The sequence below is a fragment of the Aegilops tauschii genome, chromosome 2 (genome assembly GCF_002575655.3).
Source record: "Aegilops tauschii subsp. strangulata cultivar AL8/78 chromosome 2, Aet v6.0, whole genome shotgun sequence".
Lineage (NCBI taxonomy): Eukaryota > Viridiplantae > Streptophyta > Magnoliopsida > Poales > Poaceae > Aegilops > Aegilops tauschii.
Genome location: NC_053036.3, coordinates 78,194,037 through 78,210,534, shown reverse-complemented (window position 1 = coordinate 78,210,534; position 16,498 = coordinate 78,194,037). Strand labels below are relative to the sequence as shown.

The following is a 16,498-nucleotide window of genomic DNA, read 5'->3' as shown; positions in this document are numbered from 1 at the left end:
GTTGTCATAAAAAGCGACAGACACTCGCAAACACTTGTCCTCCTAGATACTAGTCTACTACTACTTGCAAGCTATACTGGCATTCTTATGCGCTAAATCTGGCTGAACTCTATTATCTCCTCAATCTCGATAGATGCATGGAAAGCATCATGTGTAGTCTACGTCGCGCGTCTCCCAGAGGTCGTGTAGCTGTCCATCTCTTTTGCTGGCCACTCTTCAAGCTAGCATAGCATCTCTAGCCGATGCGACGCCCCTAAAAAAAATAGAGGAGTAAATCATCGAGTAAAGCTTAGTGAAGTATTTTTTTACTCTACTAATTTTTGGTTGGTTCTGGCTGATTCTCTAAACTTAGCATAGTAAATTTTTATTTATGCAAAATTCATTTCATTTTCAGCCACCGAAATAAACTTCACTCTTTTTTTTATTTTATTGAACGGCATTTTGATACACCAAAGTACACACTTAACCAATTCTTCGCTAAGAGAACCGATCCAAAGAAAACTATTAAAACAATTAGGCGCTTTAAGCCATAACTGCTCCCACTTGTTTTTTTAATACTTTCTCTATGTCTTCGTTCCCACGTTGTTGCGGTTCTTTATCGGCTTCTTGAGCTTGCACACTTAATTGTTCTCCGTCTTCGTACAATTGGAGATTGGATCGTCTCTAGTACCAACTCTAGCAAGTAGTGCACTAATATCTATTTCTTTATAGCTTTTTAGGGATCGGTACGCACATTCCCGTTGTAGCGAAACACCTCATCTTTGACCCATCTTCGCGGCTGTCCCCACACCCCACCCAACGTTCTCCAGTTTGCAAACGGAATTGCAAAAAGAAACAGAATTGCAAAAAGAAAGAAGAGAGACGGCGTGGAGAGACAAGAGCTCACTGGAATTCTACGTCACAAAAGCAGAGCAACACATCACAAAGCTGCTCACGGGAGGCTGCAGCTGCTCGCCGTCGCCGTCACGGACGAGGCGGGATGGGGTCGACGATCTCCAGATGTGGACGCGGAGGAGAGGGACCGGCTCACGCGGAGGAGGCCGGTGGGTGTTGGGCGCGGAGGAGCTCCGGCGGTGGAGGGGGCGGACGGGTCGGCGGCTGGGCGGAAGAGCTCCGGCGGTGGAGGAATACGGCGGCCCGTCGGCTGGGGGGAGGAGCTCCGGCGGTGGAGGAGGACGACGGCCGGCGGCTGGGCGGAGGAGCTACGGCGGTGGAGGAGTTCGACGGACGGCGGAGCGGTGGAGGCGTCCCAAGGAGGCCGACGGACGGCGGCAGGGTGGATGCGTCCCGCGGCCGGGATTCGCGGGTTCACGGCCACGGCGAGCTCTTCTACTGTCCCATGTGCATGGAGCTGGTGCCCATCAACCTCAAATCCAGCCTCGGCCCGTGCGGCCACGCCTTCTGCTCCAGCTGTGTCACCACGTACGTCGCCGTGAAGCAGCGCGAGCGCGAGGACGCTGCCCGCGTCAAGTGCCCCGACTGCAAGAACGGCGTCCCCGTGTTCGTTACCGAGGGCGGTGGAGATTTGCCGGCGGACGGCCACGGCGAGCCCTTCGAGTGCGCCATCTGCATGGAGACCGTGCCCGGCGCCCTCAAGTTCAGCGTCAGCCCGTGCGGCCACCCCTTCTGCCGGAGCTGCGTCGCCCGGTACGTGGCCGCGAAGCTGGACGACAAGGTCGCTGGCGTGGCATGCCCTCACCCAGGCTGCGAGGCCGGCGCCGTCGAGCCGTCGAGCTGCCGCGGCGTCATCCCCCCGGACCTCCTCGACAGGTGGGGCTTCCTGCTGTGCGAACTCGCGGTCGGCGCTAAGAGGGTGTACTGCCCGTACCAAGACTGCTCGGCGCTCCTGCTCGCCGACGCCGACGCGAAGGCCATCGCGGAGGCGGAGTGCCCGCACTGCCACCGGCTCTTCTGCGCCCGGTGCGGCGTGCCATGGCACGACGGCCTGGGGTGCGAGGAGTTCCAGAAGCTCGGGCAGGACGAGCGCGGCCGGAACGAGCTCCTGCTCCGGCGCCTCGTGGGCAGGAAGGGGTGGCAGCGGTGCCCCAAGTGCCGGATGTTCGTGGAGAAATCGGAGGGCTGCAATTACATGAAATGCAGGTACCTACAACAACAAGTTGGATCCATTCATCCTGAACGTGAAATTACCTGAGAGCTCCTCCCATGCCAAGGTTGCTTGATGCTCCATTAATCTGATTTCCTCCGCTTGTAGGTGTGGAAACAGTTTCTGCTACCGATGTGCATCCAAGTTGTCAGCGGAAAACCATTACTGCAAAAAGTGCAAGCGCTAACGATTTGGTTGTTTGGTTGTGGAGGGAGGGGCTCTTGCCAGGCCACTGCAAACACATGGGTTCATCTTGGCCATGTTAATTAATTTCCTGAAGCACGAAATGAAAATCTAGGCATGAAACAAACCTTAATTAGTTTTGTTGTACATAACCATTAAAATACAATCTCCTTGACTCAAATCATTTCTTGTTACTACGCAGCTTCCTCAGTTTTACTTCTATGTATGTATGTGGTGTTAGGGCATCTCCAACGCTGGCCTCCAAATCGGACACTTTATTCAACCCTTAATCATAGATGCGGGAGGGAGGAAGCCACCCAACCCTTAATCACAAAAAATTCTCATTTGTGTGGTTGGGTGCAAAGAGGAGACCCATTTATGTGATTGCTTTTGGTGGATATGTATGTGGTGTGCCATTGGGAGGAGAGAGAGAAAAGAGAGGAGGACCACGAAGTTGCTTTTTGTTGGTGATGTTCGGGACCGATAAGGTCACCATTGGATGATTTTTTAAATAAAAGTGACGTGGACACTACAATCGAAACCTATACCGAAGCTTTGAGGTTCTCATATGGAGATGCCCTCGCCTAGGCATTTTTGTTTTTTTTTTCTTCGAAGAAACTTTCAATCTATTCAAAAGTGCCAACTACTTTTGAATCATGGAGACACACGACCACAGAGGCAAGCCGACAAACACACCCCACAGTTATTAATGCCTCTCCCCAACACATGGGGCTCAACATGCAAAGGAAACCCCATTAAGTCACTGCAACTTGAAAGAGACAAATCGACAAAGTCAACAGACACAACCGAGCCTCTGCTTCCAACCAATAAACCTGAGAACCATCAATCATGGAACCACCCGTGCATTCCCTTTTGCACCACCCTTATTGCTTTCGCTCCTCCTAGATTTCTTCTTGAGGATGTCGGGTCGAGGATTAGCACCATCCTTCTTGCATTTCTCCCTCAAAGCTTTTTTCCTTCAAGAGGCAACCAATCGTTGTTTCAGAATTTAATCTTGGCCGCGAAGAGGGCCCCGGAATTTGGCACATCCACACCAGCCACAACAATATCCTCACCTACAGGAACCAACGTGTCGATGGGCTTCGGCAAGTGCATATCAAACAATATCCTCACCTACAGGAACCATCGTGTCGATGAGCTTCGGCAAGTGCATATCACTAGCATCAAGACAACCCCTCTGCTTTTCTCAAAAAAAAAAAGACAACCCCTCTCTTCATATACATATGCTTGCCTAGGCTCCGGTGTGGTCGGAGCGGGAGCCAGAGTCATAATCAAGGGCACGAGAGAGCACGGTGCCCAGGGAAGAGTCATCTGCAGCATCTATCGTGGAGCCGACGTCAGACGACGCGAGCCATGCCTTGCAGCACCTTCTGTCAACCCCCGCCCGTGCTCGCCTCGTGCTGCACGTACAACCTGTTGGAGTCAATGGCTTTGGTGGCAGCTAGCGGATTCTGGGGAGCCACCTCCACTTCGTTGCCTTGTCGGCAGCCTCCTTGTCAAACTAACCACTCGGTTCTAATTACAACCGTCAACTTCGAAACCGTTCAAAAAAATAAATGAAAATACACCCCCGACTTACCACAGACTCAAAAAACAACCGGGCTGAATTTGTATTTTTCTTGTAATTTTTAATCGGCTTGCCAAAAAATATTGAAAATTTCCCAGAACGATCAGCATATTAGTGTTCATTTTTTAGATTGTTTTCAGTTTTTTCTGGACAATTTTCTTTCGGTTTAAATTTCGGCCAAAATTTGGTTGAAAATGACAAAATCGATGTATCTCTCAATATCTGCTACTCCAAACTCGGTGGAATTTGAAATGCTGGATTGGCCGGTTTCAGTAAGGCGAAGGAGCTAATTTCAGGGATTTGAAATTCAGGACCAGTTCAAACTTCAAACCTTTTATAAAGTAGATTTTTCTCGGCCGTCAGGCGTCAGCAGCTATAAATACCTTCTCCCATCTCCGTCCGTTCTCCGGCCCCTAGAAAACGGAGCGAAACCCCCCGAAATCGAAAGCAGAGCACCCTCGCCCACCTGCTGCCCCCCACCCCGCCTCGCCAGTCGCCGCCCATCGCCGGCGGGCCCCCTTCGCCGGATCTCCTCGGCCGCGCGGAACGACCTCGCGCGCGTCCGAGATGAGGTTCCTCCCCCAACTTTTCGCCGCTGTTTTTGCTGTGGTGATTATCCGCGACAGGCTCATGGATGGGAACCCTTCCTAAGATGCTTTGATTCTGCTTAGATGTTTCTTCGTTTCGTACCTGGTTTTGCTGTGGATCGTGTGAGGGCTCGAGGCATTTTCGGCCGGGGGAGAGGGGCGTGGTCCGTTTCGTGGGGGACTGGGTGGTGCTGGGGTGGACGAAATGTCGGGCTCTGGCTTTGCGCCGCTACGAGATGTCAGAAGTCAGAACTCTTCAGAATTGACGAATGGTGGCAGTTGAATCCAGTTGGTTTCGGATTTGTGCCGATGCTCTGCTGATTAATTCGTGGGAAGTGAGGGGTAAAATCGGTTTGATCAAGGGGAAGGATACGCTGGGTGCCACTGTGTCCTGTGTGCAGATCAGTCAGATTTACTTGCGAATGTTTCATGGAACCGGACGGATTTTGGTGGTTCAGGGATTTTATTACGGGTTTGCGTTAACTACGTAGTAGTCTATTTTCCTTCCAGTTTGATTTGAAGTGAATTTGCGGCTTGGAAAGTGATCAGTCTGTCAAAGTCTGCAAGTCTTCGTTGTAGATAACACTTCAACTAAGTACTGATCATCATGCTCAACTGAATTTTCTCTGTGCTGCCAGGTGATGTCAGACTCAGAGATGACAGTGCAAAACCCGAGCAAGGCCCCCAGGTGGATCTGAAAACTGGCACAAAATGGACAACCCACTGAACCTCCCTCCTGGTTCAGTGCGGTCAAACTTCGGCTCGGCCTTCTACGCCCGCAAGCCAGGAAGTGCTCCAACAGCGGCATCGCTCTCCCACGCGCTGCCACTGTGGCCTCCGGTGCCATGGCCTACACTAATGGTTGGAAAGCACCACATGCCGTTCCCTACTCAACCCGCAGCTAAGAAGCTGCAGGTGCGGCGGCTTTCACCTGTGCTGTCGCAAGATTTACCATTGCTGGAGGCATTGCAAGTTGCAGAGCTGCCACCACCAAGGGTACAACTGCGCCCATTGCAACAGGCACCCCCAGTTCTGAAACAGTCGTTGCCCAAGACGGAGGTGCCGGTGGTGCTGCCAATGCGTGCAACCTCTGTAGACGTGTGAGCTCTCTCTCCCTGCTATGTAATTTGGGAATAGTAATGTTTGTTTAGACTCCATGGCATATAATTTGGTGGGATGTTTGGTTGAAGGAATTGAAATTGGTAACTACCTACTAGGACATTGAATTTGTTTCTTCTTCTATATAGAATATAGTTACAGCTGGTATTCTGTGTTTCAAAGTTAGTTGAGAAATCGTGTCCAGGTCCCCCCCCCCCGCCCTTTATCCTCCGAGAGCAAGGAAGAGTTGGCTGGAAACTATTTTTGTTGATTGTTGCAAATTTTCCTATCTCCAGGAGATGGAATGCTCGATATCCGTGGAATGAGACATCATGCGAATCCACAGACAGGACATCAACGAGGAAACAATGCAAGTGCAAGAACTCGAAATGTCTGAAAAAGTAATTTCCCTTGTAATTTATTCAAACAATATGCAGCATATGGGTTTTTTACTACTGAATTTTCTTTTAGGTTAATATTTTATCCCTCAAGTCATTTCACAACCCTTTAAGATTAGTGCTTATTTACTGTATATTGCTTGCTGTGGAAAATCTCACTGCCGTTGTACGTGCATAACGTGTGTGAATGCCTGTATTGCTTTCTGTAATGTACTGCTGGTCAGTCGCCAAAGGGGCACAATGCAAACAAGCAAACGATTGTATATTAAACCTCCAAATGAAACCTGATACAGTTGTTATTTCTTCGTAGTATTTTCTTTCATAATTTGATGCTATTGTTCGTGTTCTATGCTTTGTGGTTAAACAGTTTCTTTGCCAGGCTCCATCTTTAGAGTACTTATTAGAATAGAAAATATGAAAGTAAATAGAACAAATAATTGTTGATTTTTGTGGTCATTCATTTGCGTCTTGCACTATCAGGATAATTAATCACTGAATTTTCAAAAATGTAATCTGAAATAGTGCCAAAGTTATAAGAAAAACAAGTCCTCCCTCCACTCCAAATTGATTGAGGTTCTAGTTTTGCCCTAAGTCAAACTTTATCTTTGACCAAGTCTATAAAAATGTTCTAATATCTACAACATTAATAAGATTTTGCCTTCTTTCTGAACACTTGCATTGTTGATGAACTCCATTTGTTCTTTCAAGTCAGTTTGATAGCCCTTACTTTTTTAATAGCTAGGCAACGACTTGGATTGTTTTTAGATCATAAAGTTCTACTGATTGGTCTTTGGATTGAATGCATTTCCAGGTATTGTGAGTGTTTTGCATCAGGTGGATACTGCAATGATTGCAACTGCAAAAACTGTTATAATAATGTTGGTCATGAGGCTGCAAGGCAGGATGCTATCGATGCTGCAATGGAAAGGAATCCTATGGCCTTTATGCCCAAAATTGGGAACATCCCTCCACATGCAGCCCAGAACCGCGAGGTAGAGCACAATGTATATTTTCCAAGAATGACTTGTGTTTTCCTCCAGTTCTCTAGTTGCTGAAGGGCTTGTCTATCTATGTCATCTTAAAACCTTATTTGCTTGCTTGCTTGTTTTATTGTCTGTATGGAAAATTTAACCACGATGAAGAAACACATGAAGTGGCCTAAACGGCGTACATAATATCATTTGACTAAGTGTCACATCTTTATTTATTATATGTGCAATAGTTGCCGGATTTTGTCTTTCATGCTATGTTAACCAAGATCGGTGCAGCAACAATGACAGAAAACTCAAATCCCCCTTTTGTCATCTAAAAGTTGTCTTTCCAATGTCAGAAATTAATCATGGATTGCCATTACCTGACTTCCTTTTGGGCACATTGCTTAAAATTGACAAATTTGACCTTTGGCGTTCTGCTAGCACTTAATAATCATGGACTCTGAGCCCATACCATGAGTCAATTGCTATATGAGAGACAAGCCAAATTCCGAGTTGTATTCCAATATGTTTGCCTTACCATGTCATGTATGAAATCCATTCCCTTTACATCCCAGTTTAAAGTAGCAGAAGGCCCTCTTGTGGGTAAGCACATGAAGGGGTGCCACTGCAAGAGATCCGAGTGCCTGAAGAGATACTGTGAGTGCTTTCGATCTAATATCCTCTGTTCAGAGAACTGCAAATGTATGGATTGCAAGAACTATGAGAGCAATGAAGATAGGAAAGCAATACGCCGTATCACCCGGCACCAGCAGCACCTTGTCTATGCACATCATATGCAGAATCCTGCTGCAATGGGTATTACTGGACCATATGCGGCTCTTTCTCCTGCAGCAGAAAAGCTCTCCAATCTTGCAGTGGCTTCTTCAGGCAGAGATCAGCTCATCAGCAACAATGATTCTTCACAAGTAATTATTTTACAGCATACCTTCCATTATATTCATGACTTCGGCTTTCGTTATGTTGACTTTTTTTCATTATGTTGACTTAGAAAACAATTTAAGGTATATACTCTAGCAGCCAAGAACATGTGGTGTTTTATAATCTATAAATGACTGACTGAATATTTATGATCAGTAGCTCAAATGCTAGAACATATCATTTGGATGAAATAAAAGGTAAAAAAAGTTGAAATTCTGGTTATTGACATATACTTTTGGTTTTTATCCCATTTCAGGTGACTTCGTCTTTGCTCACTCCTGTTCCTAGAGAAGGCACTAAAAGTGCCGTCAAAGTCGAACCGCATGGAGTTGCTTACAGGTGACATTCTGTCCATGGTTATAACCAATTTCTCATTTGAACTCATTTGATTGTGTTGTCTAATATATGTTTCTTATCTTCTTAAGGCCACTTTTAGCTGATGTTATCCAGATAGAGAATGTCAATGAGCTCTGTAAAGTATTGCTTCTAGTATCAAGGCAAGCTGCTGGAGCATCCATAGGTATTGTTCTCTCCAAAAAAACAATCGTAGATGTGATCCTAATATGTGATTCATTATGCTGAATTGTTTTGTGTTTGCTTGCTCACATTCTTCTATGGCCATGCGGAGATTTTATATTGCTGGTTTTCCATCAACTATTGGGAAGTACAGCGTAGAGCACAGTGACATTGTTACATTCAGTTCGGAGGGATTGCTTTGTTACTCCACCTAAAGAAAAATTTCACATACCTTAAAAGTAGAACTCACTATCAGGTGTATTTTAAGGATATTTTCTCTGAAATCTCATTACTGTTTCATTTTCAGGTGTTAAGGAGAACACTAACGGAAGAAAATTAGATCGAGCTGATAGTTGCCTTTCTTCCATAAACCATGAGACGGAAGCAGTTGAGAAACAGCGCGATGAACAAGCTTGCTCAACAGAAAACAGTTTAACCGCAGTTCCTGTTTCTGAAGTAAGGTCAGGAACGCCAAGATCCGACCCTTCTGATACATGGAAGTATGGCAGAAGACCGGTGTCCCCTGAAACCCAGAAACTGATGTGTAACGAGCAAGATCGACTTTTCCTGACACCAAGCGTTGCAGCTGTAATTCCCTCGGCCACCAAACAGAGACTGCCAGACACTTACAAAGAGCAAGAGAAGCGTATTCTTAAAACCTTGCATGACTACCTTGGTGAGCTTGTGAACTGCGGAAGGCTTCATGGTGAGTGCTAATGGCGCCATGGCGTTCATCAAGTTCTGTAGATGCAATAGTAGCCATTATCCTAAATCCTAATACGAGACGCCGAAACCATCTAAACCTGTAGTAGTTTTATTACTTGGCTCTGTATCAGCACTGTTGCAAATAAGTATCCAGATTTAACGGCTCTTGGTTTCGTTTCTGCAGAAGAGAAGATCTCTTCGATGTCATCGAAGTTCTTCCACGAGCGAACCTCTGTCGGCAGCAGCTGCGGTTCGTCCATATCGAGGGTCGCAGAGGTTGCTAGGGTTGGACAAACAATCAGGCAGGCGCTCCATTCTCCAGCAAGTGTCAAGTCACCAGGTCTGTAGGCGATTCGAGAAGTGGGATGAGCACCATGAGCATTACATTGCCCGCGCAAAATGGCCGCCGACAATGGCATATAGCAAACCTAGGGTGCTAACCTAGAGAACCTGATGGGTGGATTTCAGGATTTGGTTTGAGCATGACTCAATCCTTAGATGCTAACCTTCTCCGAGTATTATCACTCATCCCTTTTGTACTAGACACATGAATTGCCTTACCAATTGAAGTTTCGCGTACGTCCTGGACATGAGTGAATAATATCTCGCCCGTGATCACCTGAGAAAGCAAGCTCTTTTGCTGAGATTGTGACATATATTACTCCCTCTGTAAAGAAATGTAACATCATACAGAGCGTGGCCGTCCCCGTTAGGGGGCATGCACCATAGAGGCTGGCGTCGCGAGCACAGGCACAGCAGACGGCGTCTCCGCGCCGTTAGGGCCGGGCTGCTTCTGAAATTGACAGCTGGAACTTGCAGTTCCCGAAGTGATAGATTAGCCGCAGCCCTGGTGCGGTGCCCCTGGTTCTTTGGACGGGGACCTGAACCTTGCCCCTGCCTGGCCAGATCGCAGTGCATGCGAGGCAGGAAGCCCCTGAGCAGTCAACCGAAAGCCCCGACCTTTTTTCAGGGGTAATTGTTAGAGTAGTCATTATGGTATACGACTTTCAGTCCAAGTCAGTTTTGTACCCCTACCCCAAGTCGGTTTGTACCCTCTTATATACTCTTGTATGCCGCACCAAATCATCAATATAAGCAACAGTTTTATTCGGCTTTCATGGTATCAGATACCGGTCCCAGGGTTTAGGGTATGGCTCCGCCAACGGCGGTGCCCGGCTACTTCGAGCGCCGGGCCGCACTCATCGCTAAGGCTGCCAACGCCGCGGCCGCTTCTCTCTCGGCCCTCACCATAGCTCCACAAAACTACCCTGCACCCATCCTCGCCGCACCAATATCTGTTGCTGACACAATCTCCGACGTCAGCCCCTACATCCCCATAGTTCTTGATCTCGCCGCCCACAACTACTACCATTGGAGACATCTCTTCGATCTCCACCTCGGCCGCTGCAACCTGCGCCTCGCATGTCGCCGCCAACTGTCTTCCCCGCCCCGACGATCCGCAATGGTTGAAAGACGATCTCGCGATCGTCCAGTGGTTCTACACCCGCATCACCACCGAGATCTTCAACATGCTCGATCACGACGGCGCCACCGCTGCCAACATCTGGCACTCCCTCCGTCAGCTCTTCCAAAGCAACACCGACGCTCGGAAAAACGCTCTCCACACCGAGCTTCGCAATATGGTGCAAGGAGACGCCCCGGTGAACCTGTTCTGCCAGCGCGTTAAGACCATTGGTGATGAGCTCCGCGAACTCGGCGATACAGTTAGCGACTCACAGCTAATAAATATCGTCGTCGTCGGCCTCAGCGAAGACTTTGACAAGCAAGCCTCGTTCATACCAATGATACGGCCCCCTCCTACCTTCGCTGAAGTTCGTTCCTTGCTACAACTCGCAGCGGAAACACAAGCTCGCAAGGACTCTCGCCCCAAGGTCTTTCATGCTGCGGCTCGTCCTCCTCTGTCGTCTACACCAGCGCCGCCTTCCAGGCCGGCTCCCGCCGCCGGGCCGTCCGCATCGTCATCTGTTGAACCGCCCCCAGGCTGGCGTCCTAGTCCGAACTACCGCGGCAAAAACCCTATCTACAGGCCGCCGTCGACTCGTTCGGTTCCGCCTACGACATCACCAGCACCGAGTCCTGCACCACCCACCAGTGCTCCATCTGCGGTTGCATGGCGGCCTCCTCATGATCCTTGGACGGGGCTTGTTCAAGCATGGCCCATGCCCTGGTCCGCTCCGTCCACCCTCGGTGCTCCGCCGGCATACTCAGGTGCCTGGCAACCCGGCCTTCGGCCGCCTACTGGTGCTCCCGGGGTTCTCAACCCCCGACAGCCGGCCAATGCCTATCACGCCGCCCCGACGTATGCTCCTTATGGTCATTACAGCACCGACGGCGGCGCCTACTACACACCTCAGCCGGCCCTGCTCCCGACGCCAACCCCACCACAGCCGGCCAATGCCTACTACACTCCCCAGCCGGCCCTACTGCCTTCACCATCGTATCCGCCGGCACCGCTTCCGACGCCACCCTCACCTGCGACGCCGAGCTGGGATCAAGCTGCCTTTCTCCAGGCCATGAATAACTTCGCTGCACAAGGAAACTCATGTACGGATTGGATCTTTGATTCAGGGGCCTCTAGTCATATGTCTGCATCTAGTAATTGGTTATCTTCTTGCACTAAATCTCCTTTCCCTTCCATTATCCTTGGAGATGGATCATCTATTCCTATATATTGTGTTGGTCAGGCTCAACTTCCCTCTTCCACCAAACCTCTTTTACTTCGCGATGTTCTAGTTGCATCCGCCCTCATTAAAAATCTTATCTCTGTTCGCCAATTTACTTGCGACAATCTAGTTTCGGCTGAATTTGACCCTTTTGGTTTATCTGTGAAAGATTACCTGACCAAGACCGAGATCGCTCGCTTCAATAGCTCCGGTGATCTTTATTCTCTTAATGGAGTTCCTACCGCCACCCCTCCAACATCCATGTTGGCCTCCGTCGATCTCTGGCATCGTCGCTTGGGCCATCCCAACCCCGCCGTCTTAGCTTCTATGCTTAGTGAATTTACCATACCATGTAATAGGGACTCTCATAATTCTGTGTTTTGCGAGTCTTGTCAATTAGGCAAACATGTGCGTCTTCCCTTTAGTTCCTCTAGTTCTTGTAGCACTTATCCCTTTGAATTAATACATTGTGATTTATGGACCTCTCCCATTGCAAGTGTTTCGGGTTTTAAATACTACCTTGTTATCCTAGATGATTTCACCCACTTTGTATGGACTTTTCCTCTACGCAACAAATCCGAGGTCCATTCTCTTTTCCTTAATTTTCAACGCTATGTGTCTGTTCACTTCTTCCTCCCAATTCGCTTTATCCAATGTGACAATGGTCGCGAGTTTGATAACATTAAAAATCGTACTTTCTTCTTACAACATGGCATCCTGCTTAGGTTCTCATGTCCCTACACCTCCCCTCAAAATGGTAAAGCAGAACGCTCTCTTCGCACCCTCAATGATATAGTTCGCACTCTCCTCATTCAATCATCTATGCCTCCCAAGTTTTGGGCTGAAGCCCTACACATGGCCACCTTCCTTCTAAATATTCGACCTTCTAAAACTAAACCCAACACTACTCCCTATTATTCCCTCTTTCTTTCCCACCCCGACTACTCCGCAGTTCGTGTTTTCGGCTGTCTCTGTTTTCCCAATGCCTACGCCACTTCTGCAAATAAATTGTCACCACGCTCTATCCCATGTGCTTTTCTCGGCTTCTCTGACGAGCACAAAGGCTATCGCTGTCTCGACCTTCACACCGGACACGTTCATGTCTCTCGTCATGTCACGTTTGCTGAGCACATTTTTCCTTTCTCACAACGCACTACTACACCATCCAACACCCCTAGCTCCGCAAACACCCCCTCTCCCCGTCCTTTCCAACTATATACTCCCCTACCTGCCGAACACAACTTATCACCACCACCATTAACACCCACCATAGCCAATCCCAACCATACACTCACCCCACCCGAGACGTCTCCAACACCCCCGACCCCTGCTTCCTCCCCTCCACCACCCAGCCCTGCTCCCACTCCACCACCCAGCCCTACTCCTTCGTCCGACTCTTCCGCTGCGCCGGACTCACCAGTACCCACCTTACCCCCTCGTGCTATTCCTACAGCAGCCCCGATTAATGATCATCGCATGCGTACTAGGGCCAAATCAGGATTTCATCAACCCCAAGACCGCCTAAACCTTCATACCTCCGTATCTCTCACTTCTCTTCCAAAGAATTACAAAACTGCTCTACTTGATCCCAATTGGGCCGCTGCCATGCAAGAAGAATATAATGCTTTACTTCAAAACAACACCTGGCAACTTGTTCCTCGTCCTCCCAATACAAATATTGTTTCTGGCAAATGGATTTTTCGCCAAAAGTTCCACTCCGATGGGAGCCTCTCACGATATAAAGCCAGGTGGGTTTGTCGTGGCTTTTCTCAGCAACAAGGAATTGATTACGAAGAAACCTTCTCTCCTGTTGTTAAACCTAGCACCATTCGCACCGTTCTTAGTGTTGTTGTCTCCTCTTCATGGCCCATTCACCAACTTGATGTTAAAAATGCTTTCCTCCATGGTTCCCTTCAAGAAACTGTCTACTGCCAGCAACCTCTGGGTTTTGAAAATCCATCCTTTCCAACTCATGTATGTCTTCTTCAGAAATCTCTCTACGGTCTTAAACAGGCCCCACGAGCTTGGTTTCAACGCTTCTCCTCCTTCATTCAAACAATAGCCTTCACTCCATCTCTCTCCGACACCTCTCTTTTTGTGTATCATCAAACTTCTGACACTGCCTATTTACTTCTCTATGTAGATGATATCATTCTTACCGTCTCCTCTCAAAAGTTCTTAGATCATATTGTCTCTCTTCTTAGATCTGAATTTTCTATGACTGACCTAGGACTCCTTCATCATTTCTTAGGCATTGCTGTTGTTCGAGATTCCTCCAGCCTTTTTCTTTCCCAACGCCAGTATATTCTTGATCTTCTTAATCGTGCTGGTATGTTTGACTGTCAATCATCTCGCACTCCTGTCGATACTAGTTTTAAACTTTCGGCTACCGGTGAACCCTTTTCCGATCCTACTCTCTATCGTAGCCTAACAGGTGCTCTCCAATATCTCACCATTACTCGTCCTGAAATCTCTTTTGCTGTTCAACAAGCATGTCTCTATATGCATGATCCCCGGGTTCCTCACTATAATCATGTTAAACGCATTCTTCGGTATTTAAAAGGAACTCTCAATCATGGTCTCCACCTCAATAATTCTTCTCCAAACTCGCTTACCGCATACTCTGATGCAGACTGGGCTGGTTGTCCTGACACTCGAAGGTCCACTTTCGGTTTTTGTGTTTTTCTGGTAACAATTTGATTTCTTGGTCTTCGAAAAGACAGGTTACAGTCTCACATTCGTCGGCCGAGGCTGAGTATCGCGCTGTGGCACATGCCGTTGCAGATACCATCTGGATTCGGCAGTTACTCTCCGAGCTACACAGGCCTATTGAGCAGGCCACTATTGTCTACTGTGACAACATATCAGCAGTCTACATGACCAGCAATCCAGTTCAACACCGACGCACAAAGCATATTGAGATTGATATTCATTTTGTTCGTGAAAAGGTTGCTCTTGGTCAGGTTCGGGTGCTTCATGTTCCCTCTACGGCTCAGTTTGCTGACATTTTCACCAAGGCACTGCCTACTAAGCCGTTTCAAGATATCTGTTTCAGTCTCAACGTCGTCGAGCCTGCCGTTGATACTGCGGGGGGATGTTAGAGTAGTCATTATGGTATACGACTTCTAGTCCAAGTCAGTTTTGTACCCCTACCCCAAGTCGGTTTGTACCCTCTTATATACTCTTGTATGCCGCACCAAATCATCAATATAAGCATCAGTTTTATTCAGCTTTCAGTAATAGCCAAATTTATTATTCATCAAACATCACGTCACAGAGTGTGGGTTGGTCAGACCAGACGTGGAGCCTGGACCTAGCGAAAGTGAGAACTTGGCAAGACTATATGTGCTTCAAAGTTGACAACACAACTCTCAAAAGTAAAATTACAATGAAAATGAGCTACCTTAAGATATGCATATATCAAGGTTTGAGATTGCTAACCGGCTTTGCCACCCGGTAAGCTACCTTAAGATTAACCTCACTAACTTTTTTTTGAGGGAAAAAGCCAAGTTTATTCATCAAACGCCACAAGATGTGGGATACAGTTCGGATCAATGGGGTTGGCTCAACCAAATGTGTCGACCCTGACCAAGAGTAAGTGAATACTTGGCTAACCTATGTGCATCAACATTGACTGCACGACCTTCGAAAGTAAAGTGACAATGAAATAAAGATGCTCTAAGCGAGATTTCATGAACTATGGATCCATTCCTCCCTCTTGTGCCCTGATTGATGTCAGCTACTGTTTGCTTGGAGTCTGAAGCAATGACAAAATTCTGCAAATTGAGGTCTTCTGCTAACGCCAACCCTTCTCTGCATGCAATAGTCTCTAAAATGGAAGGATCATCAAGACCTGCAACCACTAGTGCCGAGCTTCCCAGGTAGTTGCCTTGCCTGTCCCGGCACACAGCAACAACAGAACCCCGTCTGCTCGCTCCCACACCCGCGTCAACATGGATTTTTGCGAAGCCTCCATGCCTGGGAACTGGTTGCTTATCATTAATTACCTGTAACTCTGATATGAATTTTTTGACAAAAAGGTTTGTTGCTTGTGGTGTTTGGAAAATCCCTTCATGTATGGCCTTGCGTCGAGCTGTCCAGATCGCCCAGAGGGTGACCACGAGCTTCACGAATTGATCATGTGATAACCGCTCCATCATAGCAAATAACCATTGCTTAGCTTTTGGCTTCGTGGTTGACACTAGGTTCTGCGCAAGATCCTCATCAACCAATGCCCAAGATCCGTGGTTGACACTAGCCACAGAGGGTTCGACAGCAGAGCCAAAGCGGAAACTAGTTACTTGAGGTGGACGCTCCGGCAAGAGCGGGGACGGGACCGCTGGTGCCTCAAGTACTACATAGTTGCGCTCTTGCTCATGCTGATCGCTCTTCTCTTCTACATCATGGTTTAGATAGAGATGATGAAACTTGTGTGTGTGCCATGACCATGCAGTTGCACTTATTCGAGACATGACATGACTTGTGTATCGCTATTTTCGAGATGTGATGATATTTGTGTTGAATGATGATGATGATGGTATGACGAGACTATTGTATGTCTATGATATGATGAGAATAGTGTATGTTTAGTATGATCTGATGAAACTACTGTATAGAGCCTGTATAAATACATCACAAATACGTAGAGGGGGTGTAAATCTGTGAAAGCAGGAATACTAGCAGTAGCGCTGGAAAGCATCTACTAGCAGCGCTGGATTAGCA

General features: G+C 47.8%; 2 protein-coding genes across 3 annotated transcripts; both read left to right on the top strand.

Moving 5' to 3' along the window:
• Positions 1-422: 422 nt before the first annotated feature.
• On the top strand, positions 423-2,481 carry LOC109784445 (uncharacterized). Its single transcript, XM_020343042.3, has 2 exons — positions 423-2,100; positions 2,213-2,481. Exons 1-2 carry the CDS (start codon positions 980-982, stop codon positions 2,289-2,291), a joined length of 1,200 nt encoding a protein of 399 aa, XP_020198631.1. The 5' UTR covers positions 423-979; the 3' UTR covers positions 2,292-2,481.
• Positions 2,482-4,282: 1,801 nt separating this feature from the next.
• LOC109784449 (protein tesmin/TSO1-like CXC 7) lies at positions 4,283-9,671 on the top strand. 2 transcript variants are annotated; one of them, XM_020343045.4, is made up of 9 exons: positions 4,283-4,447; positions 5,101-5,562; positions 5,857-5,961; positions 6,770-6,950; positions 7,508-7,858; positions 8,128-8,210; positions 8,297-8,391; positions 8,695-9,093; positions 9,277-9,671. In XM_020343045.4, the coding sequence occupies exons 2-9, from the start codon at positions 5,174-5,176 to the stop codon at positions 9,438-9,440; spliced, it is 1,767 nt and encodes a 588-aa protein (XP_020198634.1). In that variant the 5' UTR covers positions 4,283-4,447; positions 5,101-5,173; the 3' UTR covers positions 9,441-9,671. The 2 variants fall into 2 exon arrangements, with proteins under 2 accessions (XP_020198634.1, XP_045088556.1); XM_045232621.2 differs by having other exon boundaries at positions 4,307-4,484.
• Positions 9,672-16,498: the final 6,827 nt, after the last annotated feature.

Excerpts from the sequence above, each read along its gene's own strand:
- LOC109784445 (XM_020343042.3), top strand. The coding sequence starts at position 980 with ATGGGGTCGACGATCTCCAGATGTGGACGCGGAGGAGAGGGACCGGCT. Across the intron at positions 2,101-2,212 it reads TGCAATTACATGAAATGCAG|GTGTGGAAACAGTTTCTGCT; the intron begins GTACCTACAACA and ends CTCCGCTTGTAG.
- LOC109784449 (XM_020343045.4), top strand. The coding sequence starts at position 5,174 with ATGGACAACCCACTGAACCTCCCTCCTGGTTCAGTGCGGTCAAACTTC. Across the intron at positions 5,563-5,856 it reads CGTGCAACCTCTGTAGACGT|GAGATGGAATGCTCGATATC; the intron begins GTGAGCTCTCTC and ends TCCTATCTCCAG. Across the intron at positions 9,094-9,276 it reads GAACTGCGGAAGGCTTCATG|AAGAGAAGATCTCTTCGATG; the intron begins GTGAGTGCTAAT and ends TCGTTTCTGCAG.